Below are 23,670 nucleotides of genomic sequence, written 5' to 3' on the forward strand. Positions count from 1 at the left end.
GTCACCCTCCATATATCATTCAGACTTGTTGTATTTTTGTTCTTGACCCTCATCTGGGAGGTTGAGATCAGATTAATGGCTTGTTAATGTGGATCCTCCTATATGATATTGTATTTTGAAATGCTAATAAATTGTTAACCTGAGGAAGATTACTAATTTCAAGATGAAACAGGCTCCTATTCTATGATCGTAGCTCAGATAAGACCACATGCTGAAGTGTCCTTGGTCAAAACAACAAACCCCATGTTGTCCAGAAACGTGCTGTATAAGTACAGTCTATTTACCATTTCAGAGCCAGGTTTCCTTCAAATTTTGTAGTAGAAAAAAACATTTTTCTACTTAATTATATTTTCATTTCATTTTCTGTGTTCCAGGTAAAGTTTCTAAAGAACAATGTGTTGATTCAGACACTTCTGTAGTAATCTCCAATTCCCAAAAAGTTTAAACACTGTCCATTTTCAGGGCCACGGGGAAGCTGGAGCCTATCCCAGCAAATAGCTGGCGAGAGGCAGGTACACCTGGACAGGTCACCAGTCTACAAATGCTGAGTAAAACAAAATGAGAAAGTATTGGGCTCGGTTTCTACTTACATGTGTTACACAGGGTATCAACTTTTATGGTATTGAGTTTTTAATAGTTCTATCTTTTTTTGTAGGGCTGTCAAACAATTACAACTTTTAATCTGATTAGCATAGCCGTCACATTCCTAAATATAAACACCTAGCTTGAGGTCTGCCGACAGCTAGGTGTTGCACCTAAAATTGCAGCCAAAACAAATGCGTGCTTGCTGTAGAGAAGGTACGTCAACTTAAAGGTGCTTTGTGAAACGTCTTTCTGCAACTGAATTTTTCTTTTTATTATTCATTCTCAAACCTCCCGTGTAAAGGGCCAACAGGTGTTTCGGGTTCTTCCATCCCACTCTGGTCAGAAGCAGCCATTATGTAGACAATAGCTGCATCTTCTTCTTCTTGGCAACCAACACTTTGGAGCATTACTGCCCTACCTGGTAAATCCTGCATTAAAACTTGCTCATTCCACAAATGAATCTGTTTTCATCAACACGTTGACAGCCCTTATTTCTAAAATATTTTTTCTATTTTTCTGTTTTTCTTTTGTTTGTTTTCATCTTCTTTCGTCACTGCTTTGCTTTTTAAGCTTCTTAAAAACGGATTTAAAACATGGATTGTTATCACTTTGGGAGGTTAAAATACAAGACTTAAAGGAAGACAAAATAATTTTCTTCACGTCTTCTGTCTTCAGCTTTATTTTAAATAGTCCAGTTTATAATCACTTAAACCAGGTGTGAACAGCTCAGTGAGCGGAGGTGTTCAAATAATCTGCTTATCCATCATTACAGCGTCAATATAAGCGATCAGTAGTTTCCAAAGCCTACATATCTGGCAGCAGAACCTCCCTTTACCTGCCAGAATTGGCAGTATTCTGAAGGTTTAGTGAAGTGGTATTTCTAGAGTTTCCTCGTCTTTATTGGCTGCTGGCAGTGAGAGCCGCTCCGAGTGTCTCGATGAAGCGATGTACGTCACTGAAGGAGTTGTAGAGGGGCACCGGGGCAACTCGTAGCACGCTGGGCTCCCTCATGTCACACTGGGAAGCATAAAAAGACAAAAAAGTTTAGTTTAATTGGAGTCAAATGGTCAGTTTATGAACAATGGTTGGTATCAGTATCAATCTGTCCAACTTCATAAACTTAGCAGCCAGATGTAAGAGCTTATCACTGATCTAGTAAACCAAACACCCATGTAATCTCAACTTCAAACTCTTTGCAAGTCAAGCTTTCTTTAGATTAACCAACCAACAGGTAAGTGACGCTAATGCTGTAGGTGACGTAGTTCCGGGGGAGACGGCAGATTCAAACTAGGCGCGCCCAAACATTTCTACTTTCATTCGATTGTATTTTGTGCCAACTTAATCAAAATATTCTTTAAAGTAGGACTATAGTGTCTTTAAAAGGTCCACTCTGGAGCACAGCGGGGAGGATTTGGCCAGCCTGACAGATTTTATAGATCGTTGTTACGACAGAATCGTCATGGGGAAACCAAACAACACGTCAACCCCCTCCACCGCATCTAAGTCCAAGAGACAGCGAAATGAGGATTCACCTGGAGCTGTTTCACCACCGGGGAACGACTCAACAGATGTTCTGATCTCCATAGATAAGAAACTCAGTAGTTTTGATGCGCGTTTGAGTCTGGTAGAAATTCTCCACAAGGAGTTCCAGGCGCTACGTGAATCATTAGAATTCAGCCAGAAGCAGGTGGAAAGTCTGGCTGCAGAAAATGCCGGTCTCAGAGAGACGTAAAATCCCTCACCGAGGGCTTGACCCGTCTCTCAGATGAAAATAAGAAGATTAAGGAAACGGTGATCGATCTGCAGGCGTGGAGCATGAGAGAGAACCTGGTGTTTGCAGGGATTCCAGAGCAGACGGAGGAGGACCCCGAGACCACGGTGAAAAACTTCATCAAAACCCACCTGAAGCTCCCGGAGGAAACGGTGAAAAACATCTCCTTTCACAGAGTCCATCGGCTCGGCGGGAGGAAACCCGGGTCCAGCAGACCAAGACCATAGTAGCGAAGTTCGTCAGCTTCAAACAGAAGGAGCAGGTGAAGACCAGGGCCGCGAACTGAAGGGGACCAACTTCGGAGTAAACGACCAATATCCGAGAGAGATTCTGGACCGACGGAGAGTCCTGTTTTCCCATCAGAAGGAAATCTATGGCTAATGGCGCTCGAGCTGTCATCGCGGTGGATAACTGTTTATTAATGGACAACTGTATCGCGACCCGGACATCACTCCGTGGCTCTTCTGATCCCAGGTGCTGTAAGTCAATCTCTCCAAATGATCACTCTTAACTCGCCATTATAGATCACTGACAGTAGAACACACTGCTCGTCTCACCACAGCCTCTACACCTAGATCGATGTATTTTTTTTCTGTTTCACCACTCTTCTCACTTTTCACTTTTCACTATCTTTCTATTTCACGTCTTCACTGTTAATTGTAATCCAGCTCGTAATATCAGCAGCGCACGCAGCCGGTCGAACACCGTCAGGACGCACAGCCGCACCATACATGATACATATAAACACTCGCGTTTTATGTATGAGAGAGCACGCATTAAGGTACATATACGGACATTTAACATACGGACAAACGCGCGCAGTCAGGCTGCATGCAAACACGCGCGAACACGCAAGAGGGGCGCACAAAGACACACGCGTCAGTAACACGCATGAAGCATTAAACCGTTCACAATAACCATGTTAAAAATCGTCTGTTGGAATGTACATGGAGCCGGTTCCAGGGAGAAGAGGTTGAAGATCTTTAATAAATTACAGGAGCTGCAGGCTGACATTGTCTTACTACAAGAGACTCATTTAACAAACTCAACCATAGATCTTCTTAAAACAGCTCAGTTTCCTCATGTTTACTCAGCCTGTTATAATTTTAGGCAGAGAGGAGTAGCTACTCTTATTAATAAGAGACTAAATTTTGACATAGATAGCACAGTAGTGGATCCGGAAGGCAGATTTCTGATAACTTTATTATCTATTTGTAATATCAAATTATGTGTATTACCAATGTGTACGGCCCCAATGCAGATGATCCTCCTTTTTCACTCCCTGTTTGCTACACTCCAGAATTATTCAGATAACAGAATAGTGCTAGCTGGTGATTTTAATGTAGTCTTGACTGAACAAGATCGCTGCAGCACATCAGGTAGTCATCGAGTCTGGCAGTCGTCATAAACTATCAACAGTACATGAAGTATTTTGGTCTTTGCGATGCTTGGCGCTCTCACCATCCTAAACTAAGAGAATACACCTTCTTCTCTTCAGTTCACCACTCCTTCTCTAGAATAGATTATATATTAAATAGTAACTCACTAATGGGCGACATTTCAGAGACTCAGATACATCCAATCAGCATCAGCGATCACGCACCAGTTCATTCAGTCTGAGAATCAAAAATAATAAACCGATTGTAAAAGCTGGAGATTTAACACCTCTTTATTGAAGATCCTGAGTTTATTGATTATTTTAAAAAAGAAGGGTCACTTTATATAGAACAAACTTGACAGTGCCTGAAACTTCAGCGTGTCTCCTTTTGGGAAAGCAGGAAAAGCAGTAATGCGAGGAAAGATAATTTCCTTCTCCTCACATAAGAAGAAGAAGGAAACAGCAAAGAGTTTTAGAATTAGAAATCAGGATTAAATCATTGGAGGGAGGCTTACGCATTTCCCCCGAAAGATGCACACAATGAATAATATAAGGGACTAACTAAATTGCCAGCTTAAAGAAATTATAGATAAAAAACACAGTTTTTAGTGCAAAGACTTCGCTTGGAGAACTTTGAACATAGTAACAAATCTGGAAAGTTTTTAGCAAATCAACTAAAAAACAAACAAGGAGAAAACAACAATCTCCTCTGTTAAAGATCAAGACGGAAACATCAGCCATGACCCAGACAAGATAAATGACACGTTTAGAAGCTTCTATAAAACATTATATGAATCACAGATTAATCCAACAGATGAACATATTGAACAATTTTTAAACAACATTAATCTACCAAAACTAAAAAAATAAAATAAAATAACTTTAGATGCACCTATTACTGTAGATGAACTCCACGAAGCTCTCCAACATATGCCCAACAATAAAGCCCCGGGTCCAGATGGTTACTCAGCAGAATTTTACAAGGAATTCTGGACAACGCTAGCTCCTACATTTTATAATATGTTGTTAGAAATACAGGAAAAACAAAAAACACCGCAAAATATGAACTTAGCTAATATAACACTATTGCTAAAACCAGGCAAAGACCCCACACTTCCATCCAGTTACCGTCCCATATCTTTAATAAATGTAGACCTGAAAATAATTAGTAAAGCTCTTGCCAGAAGGATAGAAAAAATAACCCCTCTTATAATACATCCGGACCAGACAGGTTTTATAAAAGGTCGATATTCATCTACTAACACGCGTAGACTAATTAACCTCATAGATTACTCTACTTTACATAATCTAGAATCCACAATCATTTCTCTAGATGCAGAAAAAGCCTTCGACAGGGTAAACTGGAAGTTTCTATTTGCAACACTAGACAAATTTGGGTTTGGACCTGCTTTCATAGAGTGGATTAAAATATTATATAATAACCCAAATGCATGTGTGAAAACCAACGATCAAACTTCTCCAAGCTTTCGCTTACAGAGAGGCACCAGACAGGGCTGTCCACTCTCCCCCTCACTTTTTGCCATTTTCATAGAGCCGTTAGCAGCTGCTATTAGACAAAATATAGAAATTAAAGGAATCCAGGGCAAAAATATAGAACATAAAATAAGTCTTTATGCAGATGATGTATTACTCTTCCTTCAGAACTCACAAACATCACTCTCTGAGACAATCACAGTTATTAATAAGTTCTCATCAATATCTGATTATTCTATTAACTGGTCTAAGACTACAGCCATGTCCATCAACTGTGACCTACAAAACATCCCTAATATCAAAATACAGACAGGAAACATTAGATATTTAGGTATAAATATTTCCCCCAGATTATCAGATTTAACAAAATTAAACTATGTTCAGCTACTAAAAACAATAGAAGATGATCTCTTACGGTGGAGGCGCTTACCCATCTCACTAATGGGGAGAGTTGCCACCATTAAGATGATGATTCTACCTAAAGTTAATTATTTATTTTCAATGATACCCACTAAACCCTCCACCAGTTGGTTTAAATCTCTGGACTCTTTCATATCCAAGTTTCTTTGGAAAAACAAGCCGTCACGTATCAGTCTTAAAACCTTACAGCAGACTAAAGATAGAGGAGGACTGGATCTACCAAACTTTAATCACTACTTTATAGCTAACAGGCTGCAGTACATCTCAATGTGGCTCAAACCCAGTTATCTGGATGAGCCGTGGCTAGATGGGGAGCAGGCTTTGTGTGAGGACTTAGTCATCTCTGACCTGCCGTTCATCAGCTCAACCATTAAACCATATAAGTGCTTTAAAAGCCTTAACATCCGTTTTTCCTTAATGGCTTGGTGGGAATTCTGTAAGATAACCAGATTCCCTCTTTCCATGTAGACTTACACCCATCTGGAACAACCCTGACATCCTGCAGAACAAAAAGATGATAAACTTCACTCAATGGAAGACTAAAGGAATACAACAGTTAGGACAGATAATAGAAAATGGAAACTTTGTATCTTTCAACACAATTGTCTCACAGTATGGAATCAACAGCAATAAATTCTTAGAGTACCACCAACTAAAATCAATTATATGTAAGAAGTATACCCCTGTACAGTTAGACTTGCAGCTTCCTATCAGAATAGCAGAATTCTTGAATCTTAATACTCCAAAATTATTATCAAAAATATATAGATTACTTGCAAAGCTAGAAGACAGGATATCTCTCCCAACTTCAAAATGGGAAGATGATTTATCTAATAACTTTGATCAGAAAAGATGGTCACAAATATGTTTAAACACGTTTAAAATGACTCAGAATTCAAATATACAACTAATACAATTCAAAATTCTCCATAGAACTCATTATACAGGACACAGGATGTTCAGGATGGGCCTTTCACCATCAGATATCTGCCCACACTGCTCTGAGAACACTTCTGATAGCTACATCCATGCGCTGTGGTCCTGCACACCTGTCCAAAGGTTCTGGATTAAGGTGTGTGAAGATCTCTCAAAATGGTTTAAAACCAGTTTTTCTGCAAACCCCACACTTTGCCTACAGGACGACCTGGGTGACACTAACATAGGAATACACTCCATAAACTTGGTCCTCGCAGTCTTATGCATCGCAAAGAAAACTATCCTTGTGAACTGGAAAGATAAGAATAATTTGTCTATCCAGCAGTTTAGAAATCTCCTGTTAGATCACATCAGCATTGAGACAATGTCTGCCTCCTCCAGGAACCAATCAGATGACTTTCATTCCCTCTGGTCCCCTGTGACTGGCTACATCACCTAATGTAGGTGGAGGATTGCGGCTTCGCTGGGATGGGGGTGGATATGGGTGGGGGGTCCCTGGTGGCTTCGGGTCTCCGGTTGTCTCCTGGGTGGGGATCTCGGCTGCTCTGCTGCTGGGTCGGCTGGGGGTTCCGGTCTGGGCGGGCGGCATTGGGTGGGCCCCGGGGTGGGACTGCCTCGTGGCGGTGGGGGGGCGGCTGCCGGGGTGCCTGGGTCGGTGTCCGTCGGCCCCTGGCCGGGTGGCTGGTCGGGCCCGGGGTGGGCCGGGTGGGGGCCCCGGGCTCTGGGGTGTCGGGTCTCCCCCCTCTCCTGGGGGTGGGGGGTCTGCCGCTGCTGGGGGGGGCTGGGCCCGTCCGGATGTGCCGTGCCGGGGGTTGGTCCGTGCCCTGGTGCTTGGTCGCAGCCCCGGAACCTGGGTGGGGGTGTGTTTGTATATAGGTGGGTGGGTGTGTGTGTGTGTGTCTGTAGGTATGCGGGTGTGTGGGTGGGTGTAGAGGGATGTGTGTGCTGTATGTGTGTGTGGGTGTGTATGAAGGTCTAGGTGTGTGCGTGTATGTGTGTGTGAGTGGTGTGCGGGTGTGTGTGTGGAGGTCTATGTGGGATGTGTGTGTGGGTGTGTGTGAAGGTGTGTATATATGAGTGTGTGTACGTGGAGGTCGAGGTGTGTGTGGAGGAGTGAAGGAGTGGGTGGAGGCGTGAGTATGTATGGAGGTGCTTGTGTGTATATGCAGGTATGTATGTGAGTGCGTGTGTAGTGGTGTATGTGTATGGAGGGGTATGAGAGTGTGTGTGTATGTGGGCACCGGTGTGTGTGTTTATAGGTATGTGCGTGAAGTGTGTGTGTGGAGGTATGTGCACGTATTGAGGTGTTGGTGTATAGAGGTGTGTGAGAGGGTGTGTGAGTGGCTGGGGTAAAAAAAAAAAAAAAAAAAAAGTGTGTGCGTTTGCAGGGGGTTAGGACGTGTCGTCTGGGGGGCGCCCTGGCCGGGTGTTGGGGGGCGAGGCCTGGGGTTCCCTTCCTTTGCCTCGCCCCCCTCCCCACTCAGAAAGAGGAAAGTGGCCCTTGGGCTGGTGGCTGGCCCCTGGGGGGGTTCGTGGCGTGCCTGGGTTGGGGTGCCTGCTCCGGGCCTGTGACGACCTTCCGGGGCCGGCGGGGGACGGGGCGCCCTAAGCCACTGGCGGGTCGTCTTCAGGGGGGGAGGCTTACTCCCCTCTGGACCTACATCTCCTGACCCCTCCCCTCCCCCACTCTTCACTACATACACAGGTAGGGCTGTGGGAGGTGTGCTTGTTGCGCTGGGCGGGGCAGGGGGGTCATCATAGTGGCCCTGTTGCTTCGCCGAGCGGCAGCATGCCTCCCAGCTTTTAATTCCACTTAGTCACTGAGCACAAATAACATTTGCAACATACAAACACGTTTTGGGGGGTGGAACATGCGAGGTCAGGTGGGTGGGACTGCTCAGGTGGCCCCACCCCCTCCTCAATGCAGTTACTGCCCCCCAATTTTAACCTTCTTTTTTTTAATTGCAAACAGCACATAATATATTTCATCACTAGTGGGGGAGGGAGGGGGGATGGGGTCTTCAAGCGCCCCTGTCTCCATGGATGGCCCGGGGGCGGGGCGGGCCGGGCCGGGTGGCCTGTCGCGTTGGCCCGGGGCGTAGGCGGGCTGTCCCGGGGGGTTTTGGCTGCTGGCCCTGGGGGGAAGGTGCTGTTTTGGGGTGGGGAGTGGGGGGCGGGGTGGGGGGTTGGGGGCCTGGCTCGTGTCTCCTCGCCTCCTGGCTGGGGCTGTCCCCCCGTGGCGTGGGGTGGCGGGAGGATGGTGGTGGGGGGATGGTGTTTGTGTGTGTGTGTGTTGGGGGGGGGGGGGGGGGTGTGGGTGGAGTGGTGTGGGTGTGGGGGATGGGTGGTGGGGGATGGTGGTGGGGGGTGGGGTGTGTGGAGGTGGATGCGTGGTGTGTGGGAGGGGGGGTGGTGTGGGTGTGGGAGGATGAATGGTGGAGGGATGATGTATGTGTGGGAGGATGGGGTATGTGTGGGAGAATGTATGGTGCAGGGATGGGGGAGTGTGTGGGAGGATGGATGGTGGAAGGATGGTGTGTGTGCGGGAGGATGGATGGTGTATGGGAGGGAGGATGGTGTGTGTGTGGGGGAGTGGTGTATGTTTGGGAGAGTGGGTGATGGAGGGGTGGTGTGTGTGTGGGAGGATGGGGTACGTGAAGGTGGATGTTTGGTGTAGGAGAATGATGTATGTGTGGGAGGATGGGTAGTGGAAGGAAGGTGTGTGTGTGTGTGTGTATGGGAGGTGTGAAGGTGGATGAATGGTGTGTGAGAGGGAGGATGGTGTATGTGTGGGAGGATGAGTGGTGGAGGGATGATGTGTGGTGGGAGGATGGGATAGGTGTGGGAGAGTGTATGGTGGAAGGATGCTGAGTGTGTGGGAGGAAGGATGGTGTGTGTGTGGAAGGATGGATGGTGGAAGGATGTGTGTGTGTGGGAGGACAGAGTATGTGAGGGTTGAATGGTGTATGCGTGGGAGGATAAATGGAGGAGTGGAAGGAGAGTGTGTGTGTTTGTGTGTGTGTGTGTGTTGGTCTGGGGGGGGCAGGACTGGTTCTCGGGGTGTGCGGCTGGGCGCTGGGGTGTGGGGCTGGCCTCTGGTGGTGGCCGTCTGGGCGGGCCGGGTCCCCCGGGTGGCGTGCTGGCCCTCGGCCTGTGGGGGAGGGGGGTGTCCCTGCGCTCCTGGGCCCGGGCCCTCTGCCCCGTCTGTCCCGGGCGGCCGGTGCCCGGGGGGGTCGGGGACTGCTGGCCTCGGCCCGCCGGGGCCGGTGCCCTGGGTCCGCGGGGCGGCTCCTGCTGGGGTCTCCTGCTGCTGCCTTCCTGGGCGGGCGAGTGGTCGTCTCTGTGGACCGGTCGGGATCTGGTGCCTGCGGGGGGGCTGGTGGCCTGGGTCTCGGGACCGCTGGCCTGACTCTGGCCTCTGTTCAAGTGAGGTGGCATCTGCATGATCACTCTGCATGGTCACTCCTTCCTGAACGTCTCCACACAGTCTTTGCGTCGCCGTGTGGCCGAGTTCTCCAACACATCCACACAGGTTTCTCTGCGCGTGTTCTTGAATACAGCAGTTTCACTTATATCTATTATCATATTTTGTTTCTTTTTTTAATTATTTCTGTTCTTATTATTATTATTACTCTTACTCTTATTATTATTATTGTTACTATTATCAACTAGTTGTGTAATGACCTACTGGCTAGGATGATCGTAGCTATATATGTTGTAAGTAGTATGGATTACATGGTCTTCTGTATGATGTTTCAAGTCCCCACCCGCACTCCCCACACCCTTTCTGTCCCTCTCTCTCCCCTCCCTCTTCTCTCTACTTTCTTTTCTCTCTCTCTCTCTCTGTCCCCTCCGGTCGAGTCCAGCATTAAGAGTCTGATTTAATAAAGTTTTTCATCAAGAGGGACTTTATACATGTAGTATAAATCCCTGCTTGATAGAGTAAAATTGCCCGGCACCAGACGGCAGCCAGACAATCATTCTGTTTGCAACGATGCTGGACAAGACAGGTTTAAAAAAAAAAAAAAAAAAAAAAAGATTAACCAACCGATAAGCAGTCAAAATGTACTGGTGCAAGCAGTAAATCAGCCTCACCAACCATTAGCTTCAGTGTTTCTCCAACACAACACATAATCTTCCTCTACATCAGATGTTTCCAATCTATTCTTCCTGATGATGTAACTCCCAAAAAGCTGTGGACCCCTGCCCGCCCTGTGTTAAAACCACGCTTGCTTTTGTGCTTTATTAGCTGCTTCTCTGGCTGACTTTGGTAAAACCAAAGTTAAGGTAAGTACCGACATATAGCCTTCCTTTTTTCTGCACTGTGGCATTTCTCAGACATGTCTCATTAATAAAATGGTGTTTTCAAGCTCCCAAAACACTGGTTCCATGTGAATGAAATGCCCAAATGTAAACAAGTACACCTCAGCTCATCTCTGTGTGGACATGGCCTTGATTTAAACCACACTGGCTCTTTGGGGGGACCCCAGGTTGGGAAACACTGATGAGCTACTCACGACGACTCCCCTCTTCTCCAGCTCCTCGTAGACTCTTCTGATGGGAACGGAGAAGGACAGCGACAGCTGGCAGCCTCTTTGCTGAGGGTCAGAGGGGGTTATGATGTGCACATGAGGTTTGTGAGGCTGCATCGGGTCTTTAGTGTAGTAGTACTGAATCAGATACTCCAGGTAGCCTGTCAGCAGAACAGACTTCCTGCGCAACGCCTGCATGCTCGTCATGTCAAAGACCTGCAAAAGGTTTTAGTTGTTAATTAGGGAGAATTCTGTAGCCAGAAAAACACCACAATGTCAGATATTTAACTGCAGTACCTCCAGACTGGCCTGTAGGGGGCAGACTAACAGTATTGGTTGGTTTGACAGTCTGAAGCCGTTTACACCAGGCTGCAAGTCCAGCTCTGAAAATGACTTGAGTTCATTAATATTCAGTATAGTCTTAAAGACTTGATAAAAAAAAGACATGCAGCTGTAATATCCAGTAGGACCACAAGATGGTAGCAAAGAGCAATTCAACAGGCTTGAAAAAGCTTGACTGAGGGCTAATAAAAAGATTTTCTTTACCATTAGTCATCTGGAAGCGAGTTTTCAGGTCATGTCCCCACCAACCCAGCAATCTGAAGGAGATAAATGTTAAATAGGTAATATTTTCATGTGATGATACAAATCAAAAGGGGACTTTTCTGGATACTTTTGTATGTGTGGCCTTTGTTTATCATCGACTCTGTAAAAGCTCACTTCCCACTAACTGTTTAATTTCTCAGTCTGATGGACTGAGATCTGGTGGCTGTGGAGGCCGTTGGAGTCAAGTGAACTCATCGTCATGTTCTAGAAAGCAGGTGGAGATGATCTGAGCTTTGTGACATGGTGCATTATCCTGCTGGAAGTAGCATCAGAAGATGCTCCACTGTGGTCATAAAGGGATGGACATGGTCAGCAACAATACTCAGGTAGGCTGTGCTGGTTAAACCAGGCCACGTTGGTACTAAGGGGCCCAAAGTGGACCAAGAAAATCTCCCCCCACCATTACACCAGCAGCAGCCTGAAGCGTTGATCCAAGGCAGGATGGATCCATGTTTTCATGTTTCCAGCAGATTCTGAGCCGAGCATCTGAATGTGGAGCTGAAATGGAGACTCATCAGACCAGCAACGTTTCTCCATCTTCTATTGTCCAGTGTTGGTGAGTGTGTGTGAATTGTAGCCTCAGTTTCCTGTTCTTAGCTGGCAGGAGGCACCCGGTGTGTCTTCTGCTGCACCCTGGTCCAGACAACTGCTGCTCTGGATGTTTTCTCTTCTTCAGACCATCTCTGGAAACCCTGGAGATGGTTGTATACTAACAACTATGCCAAGTTCGAAGTCTCTTAAATCCCCTTTCTTCCTCATTCTGATGCTTAGTTTGAATTTCAGCAAGTCGTCTTTGCCACGTCTACATGACTAAAGTCTGCTGTGCGATTGGCTTGTTAGGTATTTTTGCGTTGGAAAAGCATAAAAATGTTACTCACGCAGGTTTGATTGTATGTTTATGCTTCTCGTGGATGAATGCTCCAGCAATACCTCCAGCACCAGAGTTTATGTACTGCAAAAAGCCAGACAGATGTCAACTACAACCTCTCCTTTGTGGTGCGTTTTCTTTTTGTTCTAAAATCTTAAATTCTGTTTCTTATGGGGTATTTTTCTATCTTTAATCTAGAGCGTAATTGTTTGCTTTGAGAGTAAGATTTCTGGTTTTCATGCTCAAATATCATCTTGCTCCCTCTCAACACTCTGCTCTTACACTCAGAAAGTCCCTCTTGCTTTCAAATATGTTGTTCTTTCTTTCAAAACTCTGCTCCAGAATTTGTTTGCTCGTGGTGGATTTCTTTTCCTGTACCGTCCTTTTCATTCATGGTGCCAAGTTTAAAATTCAAAGCGGGCAGAACTTTATAACGTTGTTTAATTGTTAACATAACACAGAAATTAAAGCACAAAATTCAAATTCATAGCACAGCAATAAAAAAAAAGGTTCAATTTCAGCTGAATCTGCATCTCCCATGAGCCTTTGCAATCGGGATATGTTGAGTTTTGAAAATAGCCCCGCCCCCTCTGACAGAAATGTTTAGTTTTCTTGGCTAATCATTATTATTACACGGCACAATGTAGAAAACTTTTAGAAACAACTTGTTTTATTAATGAGACACTGTTATATAAAACATAAAATGATAATTAGTCACTACTAAAAAGTTTATGTTCAAACAAAATCTGGGATAAGAGTGTGGAGTCACTGTGTGAAGTAAAACAAGCGCACCCTGAAGAAGGTGAGGACGATTTGCTCGAATTATCTCGTATTCTACTGGCTGGAGGAGGTTTGACAGACAGCTCTTTCAGTAACCCAAGAGAGAGGAAAAAATATCCAAGAGCAGAAGTTTTGAGAGCTGAGAAAGTGTCTGAGGGAAAGAGACCAAGTCTGAGCGCAGAGGTTTGAAAGGAAGAAGAAGATATTTGAAAGCAAGAGGGACTTTCTGAGTGTGAGAGCAGAGTTTAGAGAGAGAGCAAGATGATATTTGAGCGTGAAATCCAGAAATATTGGTTTCAAAGCAAACAATAATGCTCTAGATTAAAGATAGAAAAATACCCCCATAGTTTCTTGTCAGCTGACCTTGTAGGAGCACCAGCAGGCGAAGTCAACACTCCAGTCATGCAGCTTCAACTCAACGTTTCCTGCCGCGTGTGCGCAGTCGAAGCCGACGATACAACCCTGACAAACATAGATTAAAACATCATCAGTAAATGTTGTAACATCAGTTGTGTGAAAGTGTCGCTTTGTTACCTTTCTGTGGCCGGCTTCAGTAATGGTGGCCATGTCGAACAGCTGGCCAGTGTAATACTGGACGCCACTGAGCATCACCACGGCGATGGATTCCCCTTCTTTCTCGATCACTTTCAGTATGTCCTTTGTTCTCAGAGTCTCCTCTCCCTGAACAGACACAAAATAAGCAAACACAAAATTTTGAACCAAACCTGCTAAGAAGACGTGGGGTAGTACAGGCACAACTTTTACTTATTTGAAGATACGTTTGTGGACGATACTAAACTGTGTTTAGCGTACCGGTCTGGGTGACAGCAACCGCATGCTGTCCTCAGGGCTGAATCCTCGGAGGCAGATCTGAGACTGAACAGCATACTAACAGAAGAGACAGTTTGTTAGCTCCGTTAGCGGCTTCGCAATGGTCAGGACTGGTTGTCTACTGATCAAACATCCTGAAAAATAACCTGAGCATGTACATATGCATGCTGGATTTTACCCGTACCCCCTAGATATAATGAAGTAAAGGTCTATTGAGCATTTAGTGGTAGCTAGCAGGCTGCTTTACTCTGAAGCCAGCTACTGATCTGATCAATGATAAGTCTGCACCAGTAACTAAGCAGCCAGAGTGGAAGATGGTCATCTGTTAGGGTTGCCAGTACTAAAAGCTAATACAAAAACCTCATCAACACAACACTAAAAGAGTCTAATATTAGATTGAAGTGAACCTTTTTTCACCACAACTGAATCAGTGAATAACTGTAAGTTTAATAAAGCAGTCTGTTCTGTTGTAACTTGGTTTCACTGTGTGCTCCACGTATGCAGCATCAGGTGCAGCAATTCTCTCTTTTCTGCCTTGGATGTTGCAAAGGATGCGTTGACGTTGCTAGCACCGTTAGCTAATATGGCTGTCTTGTGCTTGTCTGTGGCAACACGCTGAGTCAGGTCATTCCTCACCTCCATGGCCGATAGAGAATTCCCAGTAGCATAAATGCGGAAAGCTTTAATCGCGTCATCACTAACAGGCCTTACCAACAACTTTTTTGCCTCCCACTGTTCATTATAGCTGCACAGTTTTTCTTTTTTTCACATGTTTATCCATATTCCAATTTCCAAGACAGTCACAAATCCACTTTACAAACCGACTTCACTCAAAGTTTTGATTTGACGTCACTAGTTGATGTAATTGGATTCATACCTGTCAGTCACCTGTTATCTGTAATCTGTGGCGTCTGACCGCCATCTAGTGGTGGAAGTGTAACAGCAGCGTAACATCCTGACATGCCAGGGTAAACACTACAAGCAGCACTCAAAATAAGGCACAACAGACATCCCGTCCGGGACAATCTTATTTAGATAAACATGCCGGATTCCTGGCTAATACGGGACCTTTGGCAACCCTATCTGCTGTCCTGGATGTACGTTAGCACCAGAGAGGCTAACAACTGGCTTCTCTAGGCCTACCAGGGGCAGTTTTAGGAATCTCAGAGAGGGCAACCTGCACTCTGTCTGACTAAGATAGAAGAAAGCTAAGATTTGTATGACAACAGTCATGGCAAACCACTGGCTGGCACACAAACAGGATAATTCTACCAGCAAACCACGAGGAAGGAAAAGCCCTAAATAGATATCTGAAATCTAGGAACAAAAAGATGAGAAAAAAAAGCTTTTGAAGATACATCTGAAACTTTTATAGGGTTTTGGCTGATGTGATGATGTAATTCAGTTAATAATTAAGTTTAAAAGTCAAACGCGGGGTCTGATATGATTCCAGATGCTACTAGTACACCCTGGTCGCCAATCCATCACAGTATTAATCAGTTAATGTATTCATACTGATCTTTGTCAGTTACAGAAACATAGATGCACACTTATCAGCCATAACTTTATGACCACCTGCCTAATACTGATCTTCATGCTGGAGAAGAAGCGCCAACCAGTCCGAGTTTGGACAAAGAACATCTGCTGGCGAGCGTTGGGATGTTAGCAACAGAAGGGCTGGGTCTTTTGGGTTGTGGTGTTTGGTCTTCATGGATTAAGTTGCTTCCCTCTGATGAGGGCAACAATCTGAGCAAATGTGACCTCAGCTCCCTACGGATGGTAACAGCTGGAGAATGGTACCACTTGCCTTTAATGGACTCTTTCCCTTAGTTAGGGATCAGGATTTTCAGACACACAAGGATGTACTCACATGATCTGAAGGAAAGGCCTTGTCCTCTAGAAGGATTTTATGTCGAGCTGCAGTGGGTTTGTAAAAGGAAAGCTGCAGAATAACACAATGAAATAACTGAACTTGTGATTTTTCTCAGAATTGTTTGGGTGAAATGTGTCCCAGCAGGTAATCTTACCATTAAAAGGTGCAGATTTACTGTCAGGCCATTCATCAGAGCTACTTCCTCAGCTTTGGCTCCTGTAAGATCAACAAACAGATTATTTTCTGATCTGATCCCTTTCTAAACACAGGACAATATTTTCCTGAAACCAGAGGAAGCCTAAATATCTGGAAGTTTTACGCTGATGATACGCTGCTTCTCATGGAAAAAGCCACACACACAACTAATAAAAGGTCTTTAGAAAGAGTTATTTTAATCTCCCAGGGGAATTTCTGGAAATCCCAAATATTTAAGGTCAAATTGATCAGAGGGAACTATGTGAGCATCACATTTCTGTAACGACAAAACTAGCATGAGAAGGAGCTAAAGCTCAGTTTATGTCATGAAAGCATCATCTACTCTTAAATAATTGTGTCCTATGAAACGACTGTATACAACAGAAACAGAAAAAAATCAAATAAATACAAAAGATATTCTTCTTCTTATGTTGGTTGTTATGTTTAATTAATTAAAATTAATATTTTAGTGGATTTTTCTCAATACTTATTGCTCTGTGCATTTTCTCCCACTTATTTTCCTTTTCTTGTCTAACATGTTTTTTTTTTATTGTTCATTTTTAAATTTTATTGTATTTACAAATGTGTTCATTTCAACCTTTAAAATTAATGTTATTTTTGATTTATTCATTGATTCACTTTATTTAAACATTTAACTCCCCAATCTAATAAATTTCATACTGTTTTTGTTCCCTAAATCCATTTTTGTATTAATATATTATTCGATTTATTTATTTAGCTTTTTGAAATGGCAAATAAACAAGTTTGTTTGTTTTCTATTTTCTCTCAGCATAATAGTTGATTTACACATTTATATGTAGTTAGTTTTGTTGGTGATTTCAGGTATTTACTTATTTATTGAACATTTTGTTGGTGTGTGCTCGGCCTTCTGATCTAATCCATCGCTGCTGCTATTTCTTACCAACAACTTTAGCCATCAGCCCCTCGATGTTGTTTTCAGCCCAAGCCCAAGGTCTGCTGCCCTGCGTGTGACCGTGAACTCCTCTGTAAGAGAACACACAGTTAAACACACACTCTAAAACGCCTCTTTGTAACACTCGTGTCAAAGGTTGAAAACATACGTTTTGGCCCACTTGTCCAGCTCCTCTTCCAGATACTTTCTGGCCATTTTTGGCTGAAGTCCCAAAGAGTTTCCCACAAGGTAAATACACTCCTTGCTGCTATCGACCAATGAGAGATCACCTACAGGAAGAAAAAGTCATGGTTTACATATTATAATTTGTCCACCCATCTTTGACATGATGCATTTTACTCACAGTTTGGTAAATCTGCTATTTTGGGCACCAGAAAGTGTTCCCTGAGATGCTTCAGTTGGTCCTGTTTGTCAAAGTAAGCAGCCACCTTACCAGAGGTGGGACTGACACCCAGATAAGCTGACACTTCCTTCACAACTTTTCTGGGATGAGAGCTAACAAACTGATCCATCTCTGCTGGTCTGCACAGAGAAAATACATCACACATTTATAAAGACATGTTTTTCTGAATCAAAACGAGATTCCTCTCACTAATCTCACAGCATGGGTGACTCACATGTCTGTGATGCCACCGTTAATGTTGAACATTACATGGTGGTTTTGTATGGAACTCAGTTGTATCACGACTGAAACTCACAAGGCACTGAGGCAGATATGTACATATTCATTTAGTCCAAAGCCATGCGCATTTGTTCTCTTTTGTAAATCCTAATCATGTTGAAACTACACATACATGTACAAGCCTGATTTCCTCTCCCATGTGTAGCCAATAGTGGCTGCTCACACCCTCCAATTAATCATTTTCACCACAACTAAAGATGCAGCAGCAACAGAATCAGTGCTGCTAGACAGTTTAGAGAGAGGACATGAGAACACAGCAGATGCAGCTGTAGAGGAATGTGGACCAGCAGGAAGAAAGGAAGGTGGAGAGGAATGTGGACAAGCAGGAAGAGAGGGAATGCAGGAATCAGCTCCTCATCAGCCACATGATTGTCAGCTGCAGGGTCGTCAGCTGCAGGGTCGTCAGCTGACAGCCAGGAACCACTGTTCTTCAGTGTTTCGTCCCTTTAATCCTGGAACATCACCTGGTGGCGGGGCAGTGGCAGAGACGTCTCCCTGTCACTCCCTGCAGCTGATAGGTGATACAGCTCTGCCAGTTATTTCACAACTTTCTTCAGTGTACCTCCTGTCACAATTTAGTCCCTCAAGAGGTGCATGGTTGACAGCCCCACAAAGGCTTGGCGTCCCACCTCAACAGGGTAGATGGTGGTCTTCCACCCTAACCCAAGGAAACAGGATTCCTCATTCCCAAACCACTGGTAGAGATTACAGGGACAGGAAAGTGTGTTGTAGGTTGCACAAATGAAGAAACTGAGCCGTGACTGTGGAATCTTCCACAGGTCTGACCAACTAATGTTCCAGTTGACAACACCCTTACAAATTGTCCAACTTCCTTGTTTGCCCTGTAACACAGCCTTGATCTTGTCTATTCTCTTTCCTCTTCCTCTATCCTCGTCACCACCATCTCCTTTCTCTCCTTGCGGCTAGTTTTGGACCAGAAACGAGGCGCTTCTCCCCACCCTGGTCCTGCTCTGCCTGCCTGGACTGATCAGTGGACTCTCTTAGTTTGAGAACTAGCCTGGTCTTTTCCTGCATGCAGCCTTGCCTGATGGATTGCAGTTGCAGTGTGTTCTTCCTGAAGAGGCCTGTTTATGAACGGCATGGTAGCAGCAATAACCACTTTCAGATGAATGAATTGGCTTTTCTGTCCATCCGTCTTGTTGTGAATGAGAAGATCTCTCTCATTATCAGCGGCCTTTTTATTCTCCTGTAGCTAAAGGACGAACTGGGTGAAGCACACCTTGTACTTTCCCTGGAGATGGCTTTTAGTCGATGCTTGTCAGGCCATCTGTTAGCTTTTGATAGGTTGTTCCGAGAGACGGGGAATTTTCTCTCCCCCAATGACAAAGGTGGTGAAGTCGCCTCTGATTCCCCTCCTGAGTGACAGGCTATGTGACTTGATTTTTATTCCTGCTCAAGCCATCAACTCATCCGAGTTGTGCATGGTGCCGTTTGGAAGAAGTTGGTCACGTCATCCATTTAGCTCCTCAGATAGCCTCTGATCAGATGACGGTTTGATCCTCCAACCATTTGTCTTGCTCTGATGAAGATTATCTCAAAGGCTGCCACAAACAAGACTGAAGAAATAGCACACCCAGTGCGATTCCTACTTGTAGCTGTTGCCACCTGGTGGCAAAGTCTTGGAGGGCAAAGCACATCTGCAGGTCACTGAAGTAGGATGCAATCAGGTTCTTTATGCATGTGGAAGAACTCCATAGTGTAACTGATCAGCTGGTGTAGGACTGATCCAAGGTCCAGCCAGATAACATGCAGGTCAGACTTTACCCCCTTGGCCTTCTTGATCTGGTTCCAGATCATTGTATCATACCCTGGGAAGCCGGGACTCCTGCTTTCTGGCAGTCGGTGTCAGTATAGATATTTTCTAGCAGGTAGGCTTCAGACCAAAATGGTAAAGAACATCTTTCCATCAGGCAATGAACAGAATTCTTTCTGAACTGACTCATCTCTCTGGAATTCGCTTTCTTTGGAGATGATAAGTATCAGTTCTGTAAAAGTAGTTCTGTAGAAATTGAAAATTGTGCAATTAAATACCAGTCGTAGTTTAAGTACCAGAGTTACCCTGTTGTTCATGTACTGCTACAACTTTTATTCATTTATAATGTTTAAATGTAATACATAAACAAGCCAGGCAGATCTATTTATATTATATTTATATTTAAGTCCCACGTCAGGTTGCATCATTAGGTGAGTCAGTTCAGGTAACAGGATTACTACCCATGTGGAAATGTATGTACATGTTTAAATACTTATTAAAATAATGTAGAATAGTGTTTCTGTTCCAGATTCCAGATCCAGTGTAAAAAACTTGTAACTGATAAACTGAGACGAAATAATGTTCAAATTTGACTTAATTTTCTACACAAATTTATGTGGCACATATAAGTTAAGTAAATTAAATATGAACATCTTTTAAAAATTGTTGTGCTTCTTTGTACTGAAAGAGAAAATTTAGGGGTTTTTAGTCCTTTTAGTGGTCTGACAGCCCTGCTCTAGTCTGGACAACAAGTCCACTGGGAAACATTTCCAGCGTTCACGTTGTTACATCTTCACGTTTAGTACAAGTTCGTCTAAATTCTCTGTAATAAGTACAGAAAATCTGCATCAGTCTTTTCTTTCTTCAGTGCAAGGATAAGCTAATGTGCTGCTGTTTACCTTGTTATAAAGTGGAAGCCAGACCTCACGTCCTCTGCAGATCTCAGCTTGAGCACTCTGAAGCGCTCTTTAACCCTCTGGACGAACTCTCAGGTTAATCATTTCTCTGTGAGCAAACCTCACAGTCCAGATAAAAGCCATGGCTGAACACACTGAAAATAAATCACATTTAGCTGCAGTCACACTGCAGTAGCTTCCTCATTTCTCTGCTTTCAGTTTCATGAAAATAACAATGCAGGTGGAATTCCCACGATGTGCAGCTGCAGCCTCCTCCTCTGCTCTGTGACTCCACCGGACTTTGAACTGCAGGATTTACTCTGATTGAGAGCTGGACCCAGCTTGGAAAACGTGTTTTAATAAAAGCTTAAGAAACAAAGGAACTGTTGCCACGCATCATGGAAAGCTGTGTGTTTTCAGTCAGACTCTTTTCTTGTTTTCATTTAAACTTCATCACGCTAATCTCATCCTCTTTTTTCTGCCTTCGGTTAGGGTTGCTTCCCCTTTCTGGGTCTGAGGAAGTTGTGGTGAACTCTGTTGAGGATCTTCATGTGGCTCTCTGTTGAACAAGCCACACCTGTCCACCAGATGGCAGCCAAGTTCTGTCCATTTGCCGCCATTAACAAGTCAAACGTCTCATCTTTAGGCTTGTTTTTCCTGTTTCTTCTATTTATATGTTAAAAAAAGTGTTTTAGAACAAAAGATGGTGAAATGGTGGTTTTCAGCCTTTTCCCTCCATACAGACGTTTTTAGTTCCAAAAGGAAAACTAAACATCACAGAGACAGCTTCCTGCTGCTTTTATTGGATTTAACCATCTCAAGCATTAGCATACACACACACACACACTATACATATATATATATATATATATATATATTACTCATTGACTCTACACAGGCTTTTATTTATTAATTTACTTAGTTTTGTAGCTACTCAAGGTCCTAGATCTTGATTTATATGAATGTTGTTTTGGGTGATTTTCTTTTGCATGTTTTTAATTATTTTCTGTTAAAGCCATTGTGTTGTTGTGTGCTGCTTTTGTTTGAATGACAGTCTTTACCAAAGGAACCCGAACCTGAAAATGCTGTTGAGCCCACATTTATCATCATATTAGAAAATTAGATTAAAAAGTTTCACTGTGTAGACAACATTGTACAGACATGAAAAACTGCTTCTCTGTCAGAGGTTGGTGGGTGGATGTAATCAGACACTTTAAGTTCTTTATAAGTCGTGGAAGGGTTTGTGTTGCATTCATTCTAATTGTTCTCACCAGCTAGTGAGATTAAAGGGTCTAGATGTGAACCAAGACCTGAAACCACGTGGTACACCTGGCAAATGGGACTGGGCAGCACCAGGACCAACCAAGAAAACTCCCACTAATGGGGTGCTTTGCCTGGAGTCTAGGGAAAGGGTGACTTCATTGATCTAACAGCCGGTAAAGTCAGGTGTGTTGGAGCAGGGACACACTGAAAACCTGCAGGACTGCAGCCCTGCTCTAGAAGATGGTGGAATCTTTGAAGTCTTCACAATTTTACATCAAGGGGCATTTTCCTGAAATTGTTTTTCTCAGATTGGTGAAGCTCTGTCCATCTTTCCAACTGAGAGACTCTGCCTCTCTGAAATGCTCCTTTTATACCCAGTCATGTTTTCCTTCTTCTGTTTACATTTTACAGAGTATCACCACTATTTTTGATGTAATGTACTCATTACTCTCACCGGCTCTCGAAGGGGATGTGGTCCTGGAAAAGAGGATGAGTCCAACAGGGGCATTGCACCAGAATCTGCAAAAACTAAATCATAAAATAAGTCTAATAACATCCGACATGGGTTAGGTTAGGCTGGAGAAGTCCAGGAAACAGGCAGGATTGATACCAGGGGGCTGAAAACAACAAGAACAACTCTGGATCTGAACAAGGTCAGTAAGCTGACCGTCTGGCAGGGAAGCAGAGACTGGAGAGTGTTTAAGCAGGCGGGGAGCAGGTGGGGAGAGGGAGCAGTCAGGGCAGGTGGAGCTGCAAACATAAAAATAATGTTCATCTGCTATAAATAAAACTTTAACAGTGAACACCTTTTAAATAATACAAACCCAGACACACAACTTCTGGCAGGCTCCAACTGAATCTATAATATCCAAATATAATAATTTCACATAGAAAATAATAAAATAAAATAAAATAAAATAAACAACATGTTGACTGTTGAACTCTAAATACTGGACCTATTTTTAAAGCCTGCTTACACATCCTTCCTGTGCTGTTGCAGTTATTTTATCACTTACAATAAATAAGAAAATAGAAATAATAAAAAACTCAAATCAGAGAAAAAAATGTATATTCGATCATCATTTTCATAATAATAATGACTAACCAAATATAAATGCCCCACATATTAAGTATTACATGCACTGAAGTCGTGAAGTCTCCTCGAGACCTGCACATGCCAGCCTGCTTCAAAACCTCCACCATCATCAGCCAGGACCTCAAGTCACCAAGAAAGCTGCAAGAAGTTCAACTGCTAAAGACAGTGATGGTTTAGTACTTCTTCACCTCCATCATCGAGTCTATCCTCAGGCTCCTCCCTCACCATCTGGTACGCTGCCAAGGACAAGAGCAGACTGCAAGCGATCATTCGCTCTGCAGCTGACTGGCTGCAAGACTTGTTCACCGCCAGGTCCCTGAGGCCTGCAGGAAGGATGGTGGCTGCACCCTCCCAACCCCGGCCTTCGAGATGCTCCCCCTCTGGTAAGAGGCTGCAGCCTCATCAACATAGACGGGACCCCCCATGACCTCTGACACGGTTCAACCATCACAACCCCACCCATGACTCTGACACGGTTCAACCATCACCCCCCATGACTCTGACACGGTTCAACCATCAACCCCCCCCCCCACCCCATGACTCTGACACGGTTCAACCATCACCCCCCATGACTCTGACACGGTTCAACCATCACCCCCCATGACTCTGACACGGTTCAACCATCACCACCCCACCCCATGACTCTGACACGGTTCAACCATCAACCCCCCCATGACTCTGACACGGTTCAACCATCACCCCCACCCCATGACTCTGACACGGTTCAACCATCGACCCCCCCCCCCCAGCCCCACC

The 23,670-nt window shown here is 44.3% G+C and overlaps 1 protein-coding gene across 1 annotated transcript; it reads right to left on the reverse strand.

The window, feature by feature from the left end:
* Positions 1-1,246: 1,246 nt before the first annotated feature.
* Positions 1,247-20,754, reverse strand: kynu (kynureninase). Its single transcript, XM_041978421.1, has 14 exons — positions 20,559-20,754; positions 17,547-17,725; positions 17,352-17,472; positions 17,192-17,274; positions 16,229-16,290; positions 16,072-16,143; positions 14,184-14,258; positions 13,905-14,051; positions 13,734-13,832; positions 12,601-12,674; positions 11,663-11,715; positions 11,414-11,499; positions 11,102-11,332; positions 1,247-1,602 (listed from the first exon to the last, which is right to left on the reverse strand). Exons 2-14 carry the CDS (start codon positions 17,713-17,715, stop codon positions 1,483-1,485), a joined length of 1,392 nt encoding a protein of 463 aa, XP_041834355.1. The 5' UTR covers positions 17,716-17,725; positions 20,559-20,754; the 3' UTR covers positions 1,247-1,482.
* Between the last annotated feature and the right edge of the window lie 2,916 nt (positions 20,755-23,670).

This window comes from Melanotaenia boesemani, chromosome 24, assembly GCF_017639745.1.
Source record: "Melanotaenia boesemani isolate fMelBoe1 chromosome 24, fMelBoe1.pri, whole genome shotgun sequence".
In the NCBI taxonomy this organism is placed as follows: Eukaryota; Metazoa; Chordata; class Actinopteri; order Atheriniformes; family Melanotaeniidae; genus Melanotaenia; species Melanotaenia boesemani.

Bases quoted from the DNA above. Each gene is read 5' to 3' on its own strand.
- kynu (XM_041978421.1), bottom strand. From the start codon at position 17,715: ATGGATCAGTTTGTTAGCTCTCATCCCAGAAAAGTTGTGAAGGAAGTG. The intron at 14,259-16,071 runs GTGAGTACATCC...CTCTTCTGTTAG, and splicing joins AGGCCTTTCCTTCAGATCAT to TATGCTGTTCAGTCTCAGAT. The intron at 14,052-14,183 runs GTACGCTAAACA...GTGTCTGTTCAG, and splicing joins GGTTGCTGTCACCCAGACCG to GGAGAGGAGACTCTGAGAAC.